The 17,338-nt window shown below is 44.6% G+C and overlaps 1 protein-coding gene across 1 annotated transcript in view; it reads right to left on the bottom strand.

Moving 5' to 3' along the window:
- The window catches only part of LOC129698082 (BEN domain-containing protein 4), a 44,906-nt gene that overhangs the window by 10,710 nt on the left and 16,858 nt on the right, over positions 1-17,338 (bottom strand). Inside the window, exons 2-3 of the mRNA XM_055636949.1 lie at positions 2,132-2,689; positions 431-522 (exon numbers count right to left, since the gene is read on the bottom strand). Coding sequence (XP_055492924.1) covers positions 431-522; positions 2,132-2,689 — 650 coding nt within the window. The remainder of the gene's footprint in view (positions 1-430; positions 523-2,131; positions 2,690-17,338) is intronic.

Raw genomic sequence — 17,338 nt, 5'->3', positions numbered from 1 at the left:
TGCCCGCGGCTGGACGCCCGCTGCCCCAGCTCCGCGATGTTTGGAGTCGGCGGCCACAGCGCTCCGGAGCTTACCGCACGGCGACCCGGTAAGGCATTGCCCGCTCCCCGCCTCTCCGACCAGGTAGGGGACTAAGAATTAAAGTTTCCTCCTTCACCCCCCCCCCCACCACATAAAATCCCTCCAAACTAACTGACTAACATTTAAGCAATGATTTACAATGATTCCCCGGTCTCCGGGAAGGAGGCAGCCGCTCCAGACTTTTCAAGCCGCCCGCGCTACCTACCTAATCTACGCTAAAAATCTTCCATTCCGAAATCCGAAAAAATTCCAAAATCCGAGAAGTGTCTGGTCCCAAGGCTTTCGGATAAAAGGTTGTGTACCGTACAAGAAATCATTGTGAACTTGGTTTTCCATGGGAAGTGCTTACCTCTGGTGGCTGCTCCTCTGAGACTGGTTGAACAAGTTGGTTGTGGTGCTGAAGGACAGTCTTGTAATAATCAAGAACGGTCTGGCAGGGCACTGCATGGGAGAAAAGCATTTTGAATAATCAACTCATGGGGAAAATTGATTAAATGAAATTGTCCATCATTCAGCTAGGCAAAATCTAAATAAGATCAAATTGTTATTTTATGGACTATCTAGTTTCAATAATTGTAAGATGCTAACATATGAATTGCCGCACTCATATATTCCAACAAACACTTAACTCTCAGCAAGGAAGTCTCTGTACATAACCTCCCACCACTGCATCAGAAGAGCCGGAACCTGGATAAAGATTTGGAAGTTATTGCTCAAGGAACATCTGTGCAACCAAAACTGCTCTCATGCCGATAGAATGAAAATCTTGGAAGAAAGTAGAATGATATGGCTTATACTGTGAATGGTGACAAGTGCAAACATTGCAACATACATTTGCAAATCTTATAAATGAATTCTACCAGAGATAGAAGAAATATATTGTGGCTGGACTTACCAGAATCCAATCAGCAAATATTGTTCAAAACACAAAGTGCTGGGGTAACTCAGTGGGTCAGGCAGCATCTGTGGAGAAAATGGACAGACGACGTTTCGGGTCTGGACCCTTCTTCAGACTGATTGTAATGGGGGGGGGATGGGGGGGAGAAAATTGGGAAAGAGAGGAAGAGGCAGGACAAGTTCTAGCAAGTGATAGGTGGATACAGGTGAGGAGGATTTAATTGACAGATGGGCGGAGTAAGTGGCAAAGTGACAAGTGACAGCAATACTGTGCTGCCAAGATTTGCAATCACATTGATTATTGCAAGGAACACAAGGCAATACTATCAGGGCAGACCACTCGACCACTTAAGTCGTCCCCACCACTCAATATGATCATCATTGATCTATGCTCTTCTGTGCCAATTCCCCAAAATCCCTCAACTCTTCGATCTTTGAAATGTTTGTGATTCCCAATATATTTAATGATTTGGCCTCCACTACCATTGGGAGTAGAAAACTCGAGAGATTCACTACCCTCAGAGAGAAGGGCAGCATGGTGGCACAGCTGTAGAGTTGCTGCCTTACAGCGCTAGAGAACTGGGTTCGATCCTGACTACGGGTGCTTGTCTGTACATTCTCCCCATGATCTGCGTGGGTTTTCTCCGGGATCTCCGGTTTTCCTCCGGCACTCCAAAGACATACAGGTTTGTAGGCTAATTAGCTTGGTTTGGTTGTAAATTGTCCCTAGCAGGTGTAGGATAGTGTAAGTGTGTGGGGATCACTGGTCGGCGCGGATTTGAAGGGCCGAGGGGCCTATTTCCGCAATTTATCTCTAAACTAAACAAAGGCAAAGAGAAACCAGATCATATTAAGTCAACCTGATTTTATCTTGTCAATGAATTAATGCCACTGTGTGTGCGCCAGAGGTAAAACATTTGCTTGGGTACACTGCAGTCATTTAACCATGTTTTGGACTTTGTGTTTCTGTCCGAGAAAACTATTCCTGCAACAGTTATAAGCGTGAGAGTTAAATCTGAGATTTAAGATTTGTCTCAGTACCAAAACTTCCAGACTGCCTGTAAAATATTTGGTGTAAATGCAACACCATTTGACATCTGCTCTGTTGGTATGACAGCACAGCATTAGAATGGCCAGTTAGGGCTTTACACACCTGGAATGCTATCCAAGGTTTTCCTCATCTCCTCATTTTCCTGTTGAAGTAAAACTACTTCTTGTTCCAACTCTTGGCATCTCTGACAGTATCCACCCTCTTCTTCCTCCTCAGGAAACGTTGATGATGGATGAACATGGGATTCGGACGTAGCGGGGGATGTCCACCCTCCCAGGGTGTGGGTAGGAGACGAGGAAAGTGGATCCATTTCCGTCATGTGACTGCACTCGCTTGCTTCCATGTTACTCTGTGAAGGCCGGCCCCCCGCTAGGAGGTAACTCTGAAGGGAGTCAGTAAATACTCGCAGCAAGGCTGAGGTTTGATGTTTCTTCTGCACGTACTCCAATTCCATATCCGGGTTGCCTCCTGTCAGTGGCTGCACTGGGCCACTTCTGACAAGCTGGCACTGTCCTGTGTGCTCTTCGTAGCATCCACTCTCCCTTTTCACACTTGAAACCACTTGAGGATAGTTGGTGTCCAGAAGTTTTCCATTGTCTTTCAGGAGAGTCAGGACTCGACTGCATTGCTGTGCAAATGCGTCAAGTATTAAGCGGCTCTCTGTGATGGAACACAAAAACACATCATGCTCTATAAGTTAGCAAGAACAGAATCTCCCAATCAGTCAGCACATCACCTCCCCAACCTGCTATTTTCTCCACATGCCCAATGGTCTCAATGTGGTTCTGCTGCTCCAGGCGGTGAAATGGTAAATTCTGGAGAAATGGTATTGGTCATTGATACCAAACACCAACTGAAAGGAAACCCAGCACTGAATCTCACCCTCCATCCTCCCATCCAGGATGAAATGATTTGCAAAGAAAATTCTGGCCTTCCACTAACTACAATTGAACAAACACTACATAGCCATGTTGCAATTTCCCAGAGTCATACAGCATTGAAACAGGCCCTTCAGCTCAATTTGTTCATGCTGAGCAAGATGCCCCATCTAAGCTAGTCTCATTTCCCCACGCTTGGCCCATGTACTTGCTGTTATAGTATCTGCCTCAACTACCTCCTCTGGCAGCTCGTTCCATATGTCCACCTGAGAGAAAAGGATGCCCCTCAGGTTTGCATTAAACCCTGTCCCTCTCACCTTAAACCGATGTCTTCTTGTTTTTGACTTGCGAAAAAAACTTTGCATTCACAGTATCTATTCACCTCATGATTTTACACGATCACCATTCAGCCTGTGCCTCAAGGAATATAGTCCTAGCCTACCCAAACGTTCCTTAGGAATATTCTTTAAAATCTTCACTGTACTCTGTCTAGGTTAATGAAATCCTTCCTCTAGCAGGATGACCAAAATGGAACACAGTATTCCAAGTGTGGCCTCACTAACTTCTTGTACAATTGTAACATAAGCCTGATCATAATGTTTGGGACACACGGCTTCACAGGTGTTTGTAATTGCTCGGGCGTGTTTAATTGCCTGCTTAATGCAGGTATAAGAGAGCTCTAAGCACCTAGTCTTTCCTCCAATCTTTCCATCACCTTTGGAAACTTTTATTGCTGTTTAGCAACACGAGGACCAAAGTTGTGCCAATGAAAGTCAAAGATTCCATTATGAGACTGTGAAACAAGAATAAAACATCAGCTTACCGAAATCAACTGTTTGGAACATAATTGAGAAGAAAGAGAGCACTGGTGAGCTTACTAATCGCAAAGGGACTGGCAGGCCAAGGAAGACCTCCACAGCTGATGACAGAAGAATTATCTCTATAATAAAGACAGGCCCTTATGAAGCTTTTTAAAAAAAAGGGTGGGGGGTGGTGGAATGACCGGATTACAAAAATCCTATATGAAATAATGTGCGCACAGCACGGGGTCCAGAGCCCGCTTAAATGCTCTCTGGTCCAGAGCCCGTTTTAAATGCTCTCTGGTGCATCTGAGCCATATTTAGGAGCATTTTTGCACCAAATTTATGAGCAATATTTCAGAAATAATTTTGGTTGTCAAGAGTAATGAGTGGGTGGAATGGGGTGATTGTGGTCATTGTTGTATACGTTTTTGTTAAATCAAGATTTGATGTTGTCCTAGTTTTAATAATCAAGTTGTACTGTTGTTAAATGTTATGTAAAATGTAATAAAGGAGCATGCAAAAACTGCAAATAAAATATTGTAAGTTTTTGCAGTAAAGCAAACCTTTTTTTAGAAAATGTTTTGTGTGTTGATTTGATTGCCTGTTACTGTAAAGGGCCTGTCCCACTGACTCGACTTTTTCGGCGACTGCTGGCACCCTGGCATGAAAACGTGTTTGTCCTCGTTGGCTGGGTCAAAGTAAGATGTCGAGTGAGATTGCGCCCGAGCCGAGCGTTTCTCTGCCGCTCAGGCTCCTGACCAAAGGTCCCGGCTACCTCCGCAGTCAAATGGTGGGGGACAGGCGGGGTCGGCAGAGCGCCGTGAAGAGACTGGCTGCCGGCAAGGCCAAGTAGTAGAAGAACAAGACGGGGAGCGGGTGCAAAGTGGAGCCCAATGGTTTGCACAGCTCTGCCTCCGAGGAAGGCAGCAGCAGCGGGGCCAGCAGCAACACGGAGACTTACCTGGCCTCCGGTAGCTCCTAGCAGAGCGGGCAGCTGGGGCTCCCGCCTGACCGTTCGTCGCTCCAGCTCCGAGAGGCAGCTCAGGCCCAACTCGCTGGTCATGTACCAACAGCAGTGCTAGTTTGTGCGGGGAGCGGCGGCCACTAGCAGCGCCCGCTGTTTCAAGCGCGGTGGCAGCCTGTTCCAGCAGCTTCTGCCCGGCTCTAGCGGCCAGGGCGACAAGCAGCAGGGGCTGGCAACGGGAGCAGCAACGTCGGAAGGGGGAGAATTAGCTGAGGGTACAGCACCCCAGGGTGCCCAAGTAACCACAACAGCAGCACTACAGGGAGAAACAGCAGCGTCGCCAGCAACACCCCAGGTTGCACAAGTAACTACACCAGCAGCACCCAAGGGTGCACAAGCAACCACTCCAGCAGCACCCCAGGTTGCACAAGTAACTACACCAGCAGCACCCAAGGGTGCACAAGCAACCACTCCAGCAGCACCCCAGGAAGCACCAGTCAGGGACTTAAATTGTTGAAATTCTTTGCAGTCCAGATTCTGTTTTGCTTCTTTTTCTAGTTTAGGGTGTTTTGTTTTTCTCTTTTTTTTTCTTTTTATCTTTTTATATATACAAGATCTCTTTTAAACACTTAACTCTATTTACATAGAGACAGGGTGGTCTACACTCAATGTGTATTTTGACACTGGACTTATATTTAGGTTATACCTGTTATTAATGTAATCCTGATCCCTATGTATCAATATGTTTATCTTTTTTGCCCAAGATCCAAAGCATACTACCTCATCTGTGAAACACGGTGGTGGGGGTGTTATGGCCTGGGCATGTATGGCTGCTGAAGGCACTGGCTCACTTATCTTCATTGATGAATCAACTGCTAATGGTAGCAGCTCAAGTTCAAACAAATGCCTCAAAACTCATTGGCCGGCGGTTCTTTCTACAGCAAGCCAATGATCTCAAACATACTGCTAAAGCAACAAAGGAGATTTTCAAAGCTAAAAAATGGTTAATTTCCGAGTGGCCAAGTCAATCACCCGATCTGAACCCAATTGAGCATGCCTTTTATATGCTGAAGAGGACTAGCCCCCAAAAACAAGCATAAGCTAAAGATGTCTGCAAATGTAGGCCTGGCAGAGCCATCACCAGAGAAGACACCCAGCAACTGGTGATGTCCATGAATCACAGACTTCAAGTAGTCATTGCATGCAAAGGATATGCAACAAAATACTAAACATGACTACTTTCATTTACATGACATTGCTGTGTCCCAAACATTGTGGTGCCCTGAAATGTGGGGTCTATGTATAACCACTGCTGTAATTTCTACATGGGGAAACCAAAATGTATAAAAAGGGCCTTTAATAAAATCTGACAATGTGCACTTGTGATTTTTTTCTATTACAAATGTCAAATTGTGGAGTACAGAGGCAAATAAATAAATGATGGGTCTTTGTCCCAAACATTATGGATATATATATACTATATATTCCACTCTATCTAATTCAAAGTTGCTTATTTCAATTTATTGAACAAATTATTTTAGAACAACAAATAACAACGCTATCTGAAGTAGACCAGAGTGTACTGCACTTCCTACATCATAAAGGATTGGTTTTGATTTGAGAGGATGTGACTCATACATTCAAGACCTAGATCAATTGATTTTTGTACATTAAGAGAATCAAGACAGATAGGGTTGGGGCAGAAAATGTTACAGAGGTAAAATTCAGCCAATAATTTATTGTCAATGGCGCTGAAAACGGGACAAAGAAGATAGGTGGATACAGGTAAAGGGGGGGGGGCATGTGATTATAAGCAGCTGATTGGACAAAAGCCAAAGATGAAAAGACAAAGGTGTGAGATAAGGACAGAAGAAGCAAAGATCTTAGAGCGGAGCAAGATAGTCCACTCGACGAAAAAGCCGTAGTAGGTCATGGGTAATCTTTAGCGCCATTTCCGTAACCAGCTTCTTTCTCCACTCTAGTAACTTTGCTTTGGTCATGGCATCTTCATATTGCTATTATTTTACCAAGTACCACACAAATCGTCTTTTTTTTTGTCCTCTTAGCCTCTAGTGTAAAACCCCACTTCGTCCCCTCCCCCCCCTCTCTCTCTCTCTCTCTCTCCCCCTCTCGCTCGTTACTTTATCTCTCCGTTTCATTTCAGTCTCTCCGTCTGTCTACCTCTCCCAGACCCATCTGCCATCTCTCTCCTCTCACGGCCTTGCGTTCTAACCCGCTTGTCCCCGCAGTTCTCTCTCTCTTCTCCCCCAATATCTCCCTTAACCTCTATCTTGTTGTCTCTCGTTCTGACACCGTCCTTTCCCTCGCTCTTCCCCCCTTCTCCCCTCTTTCTTTCCATGACCTCTCTCCACTACCCTCTGTCTCGCACTGTCCACCTTCGCCTCTTCCTATTGTCCATTCTTCCCTCCCTCTCCCTTCTCTTCCCTTCTCACTCCTCTCTCCTTCCCCATCTCTGTCCCCTCTCTCCTTTCTACGCTTTCTCCCCCTTCCTCTCTCCCTCCTCCCTCTCTCTCCCCTTTCTCCCCGCCCTCTCTTCCCCCTCTCTCTCCCTCTTGTCGACTTCCTCCCCTTCCCTCCCTTCCTCTCTCTCTCCCTCCCTCCCTGCCTGCTCCCTCTCCCTTCCTCTCTCGCACTCTCTCTCCGCTCTCTGTGACAAAGATCATAGATGCATTGTGAGTTACCTCACACTCCCCAGTGAGATGATTCCTCGTGTGTTTGTTTACCCCTCTCTGCGCACATCTTGTCCCGGAGCTACGAATGTGAAGCGTGAGCGGAGAGGCAGAGAGGGTTTGCCTTTATAGTGAGGACAGTTTCTCTCTGCTGGGAACAGCATCTTGTGCAGGGAGCGCCAGGATCGGTGTCACTGCCGCAGGTGTCGATTCCATTGGAAACGTTGTTACTGGCCGAGAGAGGTCGAAGATGGACTGATAGCGCTGGGGCTGGTATCCCTACTGTGGGATTCTGGTACCAGAGTTCCGTGTACTGAAACTCCACCCTGACTCAATAACTTGTCTTCTGGTTAGTAGAGTCTGTGTAGTGACAGTGACAGTGTTAAACTCCGGATTGATTTAATAGTCTACCTTCTGGTAGCAGAGTCTGTGAGTGTTGCACCGGGGGGCTGGATACGCAGTCTGTGTGCAGGGCTCCAAGCAAAGAAACTATAAACATACTATAAACATAGTAAACACAAACTGTTCCCCCAGCAACGCTGATTACACTGCGAGAGGCATATCTGAAGTCGGGTCGGGTTTACTGAAATGGCGGAAGTTACGCTCCGTTGCGTACTACACGTCAGTCCATTGGATTTTGCAGGAGTTGGAAAAATGCATCCACCCCAACGCTTAAAATGTGGATCACAAGCATGTCTGAGATGCTAAATCTAGATGATATGAGACTCGTCTTAGCAGGAAAATCAGAGCAATTTTTAAAAATATGGTCTCCATTTATTGATTTATTAAAAGTATAGTATGGTGCAACACAACTCTGGAAATAAACCGATTCACAAACTGGGTGATGGGTGTGGTAAGATATGAAGCAGGTATATCCCTACACATGGGTACCTTTTTTATCTCTTGTTTTCTTTTTCTTCTCTCTTTTTTTTTTCTTTTCTTTCTTTTAAAAAAAACAATTTTATGGGCTTTTGTCTATTTTTCTACAGGCTATTCTTTGTTCATCCCTGGACTACCCATCTGGTACTCTAGGCGTTTACACATCACTCTTTCCTTCTCTCGCTCTCTCTCTTTCTTGATCTACCTTTTTCTTGTTAAATTTAAAATAGAAGTTATACACCAAATGTTTGTCATATGCCGCAGTATATGTCATATGCTACTGTACACTGCTTCTAATAAAAATACCAAAAAAAAGGGTTTTGCAGGAGTGGTCTAACTTGCTCCGCTCTGTGATCTTTGAGAAGAAGTGCGATCCGTGAAGCCAGAGGAAGAAATAAAGAAATATAGATGGGAGGGGAGAAATTAGTGCACGTCCAGGAAAAGGAGGGGGAGGGGAAATGGGGGGGGGGGGGGGGGGGGGGGGGGGGGGAGGGTTTAAGGTTAGTTAAGGTAATTAAATTTGGAGGATTCAATGTTCATACTGTTAGAGAGTAAGCCAACCATTTCAGCAAACTTTAGTGCTCGGTCTGTCTAGGCCTGCTGGATCTTCTAGCTGTTAACCATTTTAACTCCATTCCCATACTGACCTTGTTGTCCTGGATCTTCTCCATTGCTAGTGAGGCCACATGCAAACTGGAAAAACAGCACCTCGTATTCTGCTTGAGTAGCTTACAGCCTAAAGATATGGACAATGAATTCTCTCATTTTAAATAACTAACCTCACACCTCTTCCTCCCACTGATCCACCCTCTCTTCCTTGTGTCCCATCTGGATTCGCAATTTGCACCTCTTCTATGCTAATCTTAAACTTTTTATGTTTTCATTTCTGGCCTTTGTGAACCCACCTGCCTATCAAACCTCCCCTCATCTGTATCTACCTATAACTCGCCAGGATTTGTCCTGTCTTCCCTCTCAGCTCACCCCACTCCCCCCACACACAATCAGCCTGAATAACGGTCCCGACCCGAGACATCACCTATCCGGGTTCTCCAGAGATACTGCCCGGCCCGCTGAGTTGCTCCAGCACTGTGTCTTTTTTTCTCACATTCAAATGTTCAATCGCTGCTCTCGGTGTGGCACCCTCTGCAATCAGGTGTTTGGCTCAACTCCTTCCCTGGGTACAGCTTTGGATTCTTCTGAGATGGAAATTTGACTCCTGCTGGGGTAGGACTCCATCTCACTTCGGAGTTCCTCAGCTCCAGTTCCAGCTGGAATTACTCCAATTACTCTTGGATTGACAGCGTCTCCTGCTGGAACGACTCCAGCTCCTGTTGACTCCTGTTGGATGCGCTCCAACTCCTGTCGGCAGGAATTCCACTGGTCTTAAGGCAGGTTACCAGCTTAGTGTATACATCATGTTAACAGCAGTTTAGTGCCTTGGACACAAGCCCATGTAGAGCTGGGCTGATACAGTACAGATTGTAGCAGGTGGGATCCATACAGTCAGCTGCTTGTCACCTCATTCCATGTTAACTAAAGTAGAATATTAGTAGGATAAAAGTGTGTGGTTAAAATAGGAATGGGTTTTATTTAGTAGGACCCTAAAGTGCAGAAGCATTTGGAAAATAGTGATTGCAGATTAAGTGGGTCGTATTGAAATAGACTCTTCTAAAAGAGCTGAATTATCTCTCTTTAATAATATGTAATCAAAATATTTCAGATGCTAGTATCTGAAATAAAAGTGAAAAGGGCAGGAAATTCTGGACAGGACAGGGAGTATCCATGGAGAAGAACAATCCCATACTTTTGTCCTGGATAGACAAAAGTGCTGGAGAAACTCAGCAGGTGCGGCAGCATCTATGGAGCAAATGAACTAGGCAACCCTTTTGTCTACCTTCGATTTTCCAGCTTCGGCAGTTCCTTCTTGAACCTTTTGGCCTGGATTACATTTCAACTGAAATGCTGCCTTATTAGAATTAGAATTAGAACCTTTATTTGTCATTCAGACCTTACTGTCTGAACGAAATGTCGTTACCTGCAGCCATACATACAATAATAAACAACAGAACAGACAGTAAACACAAATTAACATCCACCACAGTGAGTCCACCAAGCACCTCCTCACTGTGATGGAGGCAAAAATTCTCAGGGCTGCTGTCTCTTCCCTCCTCTTCTCCCTCTGCGCTGAGGCGATACCCCACCGGGCGATGGTAAGTCAGTCCCGCGGCTCACCGAGCTCCGCGAACGGGCTGGTTCAAACTCCGCGGCCCGGGGGTGGTCGAAGCTGCCGCCCTCCAGTCCAGCGGACGCAGCTGTTGACGATGTCGTCCACTGGCCCATGGCCGAACCCCAGACTCAGGCCGCCGCCACCAGAACGCCGTCTCAGCCCACGGAGCACCGTTCCAGCCCCGAGCCGGGTCGCTCTCACGTGAGCGCCGTTCCACCCTCGAGCCAGGCCGCCCTCACGGGAGCGTCTCAGCCCCGCGCCAGGACACCCTCACGTGAGCGCCGTTCCACCCTCGAGCCAGGCCGCCCTCACGGGAAAGCGCCGTTACCCTCGAGCCGGGCCACCCTCACGGGAGCATCTCAGACCCTCACGGGAGCGCCGTTACCCTCGAGCCGGGCCACCATCATGGGAGCGAGCCCAGGGCGAGTCCTGACAGGCTCTGCCTCCGGAGCCTCGAGGTCGCCAGCTCCGCCATTAGGCCTCAGCGCAGACGGGGGCAGAGAAGGGGGATACAACAAGAAAGTCGCATTCCCCCGAAGGGAGAGACAGCAAGCCCTGTTTCAACCCCCCACACATAACACAAACCTAAAAAACAAAAACGTAACTAAACAAGACGAAAAAAACAACACAAAAAAGTAAAAACAAACGGACTGCAGGCGAGCCACAGCCATTCACCAGCGCTGCCACATATTTACAGTACTTCACTGTATCAGTATTTATAGTACTTCACCCTTAAGTGTGGATTTACATATATATATTTAAAAAAAGGAATTGCTGGAAATACATATCTGTAAAGATAAAAGATTAAATAATATTTTGGGTGTAAGAGCACAAATCTGGAAGACAAGTGAGTCCCTTAACAGCAAGGACTAGCATCTTGGAGAATTTATGTTTTGCTCCACATTTGGCTTAAGTAGAACAAGAACTGCAGATGCTGGAAACGTGATACAGAGGTGGACATTTACTGGGATATGCAATAGGGAAATTGATATATGAGAAAACAGTACAGCTTAACACTTTGTGATCTTTAATCATAATATGTCTCACACCCATAACTCAATTATAACTGCTCCTACTTGACATGAACTATAAAGTGCCCATGTAACATTTCTCAAGTACAGCTGAACTGAAACTTCTGTCACCATTCAGCTCACGAAAGGGGGAAATGAACCAATTTGTCGCAAATAGTCTAACATTTCACAAATAATTTAACAGGAGTAACTGCTATGGTTATTGTTCAATAGAGGCATTATTTCTGCTCCAAGTGGGCTGTACTTTGGCAAGTCCACTTAATTGTTACTTTCTCTTGTCGTCATCATTTCCTGTTTGCAATGTATAGTCAAGTGGTTTCAGTCCACTGTCAAACACCAGTTCAGTTTTAGCCCTGTCCCACTGTACGAGTTAATTCAAGAGTTCTCCCGAGTTTGCCCTGATTCGAACTCAGAGATTTACAGCAATGGCCGCTCGCAGGTACTCAGGGCTCTCGTGGACATTTTTCAACATGTTGAAAAATCTTCACGAGTCTTCCTGAGCTTATGGCGTTTCCCGAGTACCTGCCGTTAGCGTTACGAGCCGCTAAGAGAAGTCCCCGAGCTCCAACGTACCCGCTACGTTCATTCTACGTGCTTACCACGAGTTTGATTTTTTTTAAAACTTGGGAGAGCTCTTGAATGAACTCGTACAGTGGGACAGGGCTTTAGGCCCCGATATACACTTATATTTTCTATCTTGACACAGATTTGTGGATTTTTTTAATACTGTTTTTACTATTGTAATCGCAGGACTGATTCAATCCCTCAATATTATTGTTATTTTCATTGCCTTTGGTCCAATGTGACAGGAATTAAAAAAAATTGCATACAGCATTCAATTGAGAAAGGATGTTTGGCCAGAGCAGCAGAGGTGAGGAAGAGCTGACTGGAACTTGGGGGAAGTTCAGTAACTGGAAGAGGTAAATACTTTCTTGATGGGCTGGAGTGGAAACCTTTCCACCATTGATATAAAGAGTGTTTTAAAGGGCCTTCCATTTCCACCTCACCTTCACTGACTAGTTGCCCAACCCCAGCAAATAGCAGATATATCACACTCCCATTTGACTTGCATTTAATCTCTCACAGCACAAGGCAAGACACATAGATGCCTAGTATATCCTACTGTATTAAGAGACAATGGTCATGCGGGGAATCATAGTGACATATTCCTCATAATTATATCTTTTTTCTGCTATCTCGTTTCTGCCTGTCATAGGTGGATTAATATTAAGATCATGAAATATCTAAAAGTCTGATCTTGACCACTTCCTGGTGTTCTGTATATTGATTTTAGATCGCTGCCATTTACGGCCGTGATTTTTGGCCATCTTACTCAGAGTCCCCCTCCGCTGTGCAGGACAAGAGGATTTTTCCCATCGATTAAAAATAAAAGAATTATCAGTGTTTAAAAAATGTTGAGATTCTCTCTCTTGAAGGCCACGCCCCTTCTGGAGGGACTATGAAACCCGGAAGTGTTGAGTACCTCAGTTTCTGCAAGATGGGGGAGCAAGAGGGTCATGTCTCTCAGTCTCAGCTGTGAATAACACTGAACACATGTCTACTAAAGTGTGGTTTTACTGAACTTGAGTGCCCTTAAAGTGGTTTGAAAATGAAAATGTGGTTGGTTTGAAATAAAGCAAATCAAATGGTTGTTGGTGGTGGTTGGTTTGAAATAAAGCACAGTAAATGGTGATTGGGGGTGGTTGGTTTGAAATTAAGCACAGCAAATGGTTGTTGGTGGTGGTTGGATTGAAATAAAGTACAGCAAATGGTGGTTGGTTTGAAATAAAGCACTGCAAATGGTTGTTGGTTTGAAATAAAACACTGCAAATGGTGGTTGGTTTGAAATAAAGCACTGCAAATGGTTGTTGGTGGTGGTTGGTTCGAAATGGCAAATGATTAAAGGTCGAAACTTGACAACTTCCTGTTTGCACTGCATATTGATTTTAGATAAAACGCTACCATTTACGGCTGTGATTTCAGGTGCAGAGGATTCTTCCCATCAATGAAATATAAAAGTGTTATTAGTGTTTAAAAAAATGTTGAGAATCGCTCTCGTGTCAATCTCGCCATGAAGGCCACGCCCCTTCTGGTGGGAGGGGGGAGGGATTATAAAACCCGGAAGTGTGGGTGTGGCTCAGTCTCTGCAAGATGGGGGAGGGAGAGGTCACGACTGTCTGAGCTGTGAATCAACTGAACACACTGTATGTCTACTGAACTGTTAGTGTGGTGTTTATGTGGTGTTTTGTGTGGTTTAATGGTGGTTTTACCCTGCTTGAAATGGTATCAAACTGCACTTGCATTTGGTGGCCCTGCACCCTGCTTGAAGTGGCATGAAACTGCACTTGCATTTGGTGGTCCTGCACCCTGCTTGAAGTGGTAGGAAACTGCACTTGAGTTTGGTGGCCTTAGGAAACTGCACTTGAGTTTGGTGGACTTGCACCCTGCTTGAATTGGTATGAAATTGCACTTGGGTTTGGTGGACTTGCACCCTGTATGGAGTGGTATGAAACTGCATTTGAATTTGGTGGACTTGCACCCTGCTTGAAATGGAATTTCAAGGAATAGCCTTGAGTCAACTGTCAGCCCACCAGCCGTGAGTGAGCTGCCAGCACATCAGGCTTGAGTGACTGAGCTGCCACCCCAAGAGTCCATTTGGCCCACAATGTCCATACTAACCTTTTGGAAACCAGTCCCTTCAGCCCATAACACCCATACTAGCACTCCAGAAAGCTCCCCCCACCACCCACTGGCCACCAATATTGGAATTGGCGGATAGGTGGAGTATTGCGTTGGGGGACCAGGCCTCCCGTGTGAACATGGGACCCAACGGGTCCCATTTAGTCTGGTTTAATATAAAACTGAACATGAAGATTGGGCCTTAGTTTCAATGTTTCAATTGAAGGATGATATTTGCAAAAATGCAACACTAATCTTGTGCTGCATTCAAATGCAGTGGAGGATCCTAAGGGGAATTGACAATATTGGTGTAGGGAAGATGTTTTCTTTTGTGGGCAAATCACAATCTAGAGACATAGAGTCACACAGTGTAGAAACAGGCCCTTCGGCCCAACTTGCCCACATCAGCCAAACTCCCACCTGCACTAGTCCCACTTGCCAGCGTTTGACCAATATCCCTCCAATCCAGGCCCATATCTTGCCTAAATCTGTCCATGTAGCTGCCTAATTGCTTCTTAAACATTGTGATAGTCCCTGCCACGACTACCTCCTCCAGCAGCTCGCTCCATACAACTACAACCCTTTGTGTGAAAAAGTTACACCTCAGATTCCTATTAAATCTCCAGCAATCATTGTTTAAAAAGAGTCATCCATTCAAGGCAGAGAAAAGGGGACTATTTCTCTTTGGCATTCTCTTCCTCGAAGGACATAGCCTCTGAATATTTTAAGACAAGGGGAAGATAGGCTCTAGATAAGCAAGGTTGTGGGCAGGATATGAGGTTACAATCAAATCAGTCTGAGTCAATGGGCTGAGCAGCTGATTCCTACTTCAGATGTGTATAATAATCAGGGGAAGATGTTTAAATTTAAGATTTGACCAATAACCAATATTCTAATTGGTCATTTGACATATTCCTGTGTGGGACATCAGGACTTACAAACTAAACACTGAATTTCCCTAATGAGATAATTTGTTCAAAAATGAAATAATGTGTCTCAGGCACGTTACTATCGGTTTAAGGGTGTGGAAATCATTCTGTGAATACAATCCTCTCTTTCTGCCAATAATTTCTGACAACTGACTTGAAGCCATAACTTATGATTCAGAGGCATAAATGTTAGCCACTGAGCCAAAGGAGCACTTCAAGACTCACTGTTATGGACAGTTAACTGGTAGGAAGGAAATTCTATTCCATCAGTCTAGACTGTTTAACATCAAGGTTCGAGAAAGATTAACAGTTTTAAATCATGGCTAATTTAATTGAGATTCAATTTCAAAAGAACACATAGTTACGACTGCAAAAGTATAATACTACTCATAAAATTGCAAATGGAACCAGACCCAATGGATAATGAAAATGCACCATAGAAAGCATTTTATCAGGATACATCACAGCTTGGTTTGGGAACAGCTCCATCCAAGACTGCAAGAAATTGCAGCAAATTGTGGATGCAGCACAGGTTCCCCTTTCCCATCTTCTCCCCCTCCTGGTTCCAATGCCCATCATCCCTCCCTTATTTGGTTCCGTTCTCCTCCCCCACCTTGTTCCACAAGCCTATTTTCTTAATCCTTATGTTTCCACCTATAACCTACCAACGTATGTCTCAACACTCCCCCCCACCCCACAACCTGGTTTCATCTGCCCATCGTTCGGCTCTGTCCAACTATCACCTGCCCGCCCCTGCCTCATTTCTCTCGCTCTCCTCTCTCTGCACTCTGTCCTGATGCAGGCTTTCACTCCAAAACATAAGCCATCCTTTTATCTCCATAGTTGCAGCATGACCCATTGAATTCTTCCAGCATTTTATTTTTCAGAAGTCTTTGAAATGATAGAAGGTTTTTTTTAATGCACAATGTTAAAATGTATTGAAAATACCCAATAAATGTCATTATTGGTAAGATTCTACCCACAAAAAATAATTTCATTGTTCCTAGAATTTTTTTTGAATGCAAGTACTGATCTAAGCTTTTTGGATCATTCATTATTATTCTTCAATGACTATTATTTGATTAAAAAAAATATTTTATTGCCAAGCGTAGTTTAACACAAGAGTATTCTGGCCACGGTAATAATGCATGAAATGTTTAGTACAGTCAGTACTGATTGGTTGTCATTTATGTTATGATTCATAAATATGCATAAGATGATATACAGGCATTTGACAATCTATCATCAGACGAAATAGATATGGTACAAAAGATCCCAGACTGATGCTGGTTTCGCATACAGATGAGACAAATAACACTTCAATAAAAATTGCCATGCCATCATAAGATAATATTAGACCTATAACCTTTTGCAGCCTGTTTAAATGTCATTTTGCATTATTTGCTTGCCAGCATTAAAAATGGGACAGAAACCGAAGACAGTTTGCAATTAGCTAATGTTGTGGCTATTCACAACAGTATCACCGGGTCCAAAAGACTCTACCTTTATCTTGCACAGTAAACAAACTAATTAAAAACACTGAAGATAGACACAAAAAGCTGTACTAACTCAGTGGGACAGGCAGCAGCTTTGGAGAGAAGGAATGGGTGACGTTTTGGGTCGAGACCCTTCTTCAGATTGGTTAGGGATAAGGGAAATGAGAGATATAGACAGTGATGTGGATAGATAAAGAACAATGAATGAAAGATATGCAAAAGAATAACGATGATGAAGGAAACAGGCCACTGGAAGCTGTTTGTCGGGTGAAAATAAGAAGCTCGAGCGACGAGTGGGGAAGGGATAGAGAGAAAGAGGGAATGGCAGGGCTACCTGAAGTGAGATAAAACAATATTCATACCACTGGGCTGCAACCTATGTGAAATATGAGATGCTGTTCCTCCAATTTGCGTTTAGCCTCACTCTGATAATGGAGGAGACCGAGAACAGAAAGGTTTTTGTAGGAATGGGAGGCATAGGAGTCTGAAAACCATGACCATTAGGTTCAAGAATGGCTTCTACCCAACAACCATCAGGTTCTTGAACACTGCAAAACACTAAGCTACAAACTTTAGATAGTCTTTGGTTGCACAAAGAACTTCAGGCATTTTTGCATTAGCATTTGGGTTATTAATTTATTGTTTATTTTTTGTTTATTACTTGTTATCTATGAATATTGTATTTACAGGCATGTTTTGCTGCTGCAAGTAAGAATTTAATTGTTCCGCAGAT

The sequence above is a fragment of the Leucoraja erinacea genome, chromosome 1 (assembly GCF_028641065.1).
Source record: "Leucoraja erinacea ecotype New England chromosome 1, Leri_hhj_1, whole genome shotgun sequence".
Taxonomy (NCBI): domain Eukaryota; kingdom Metazoa; phylum Chordata; class Chondrichthyes; order Rajiformes; family Rajidae; genus Leucoraja; species Leucoraja erinaceus.
The sequence above is the reverse complement of the archived record's forward strand: the minus strand, read 5'-3'. Positions and strand labels throughout refer to the sequence as shown.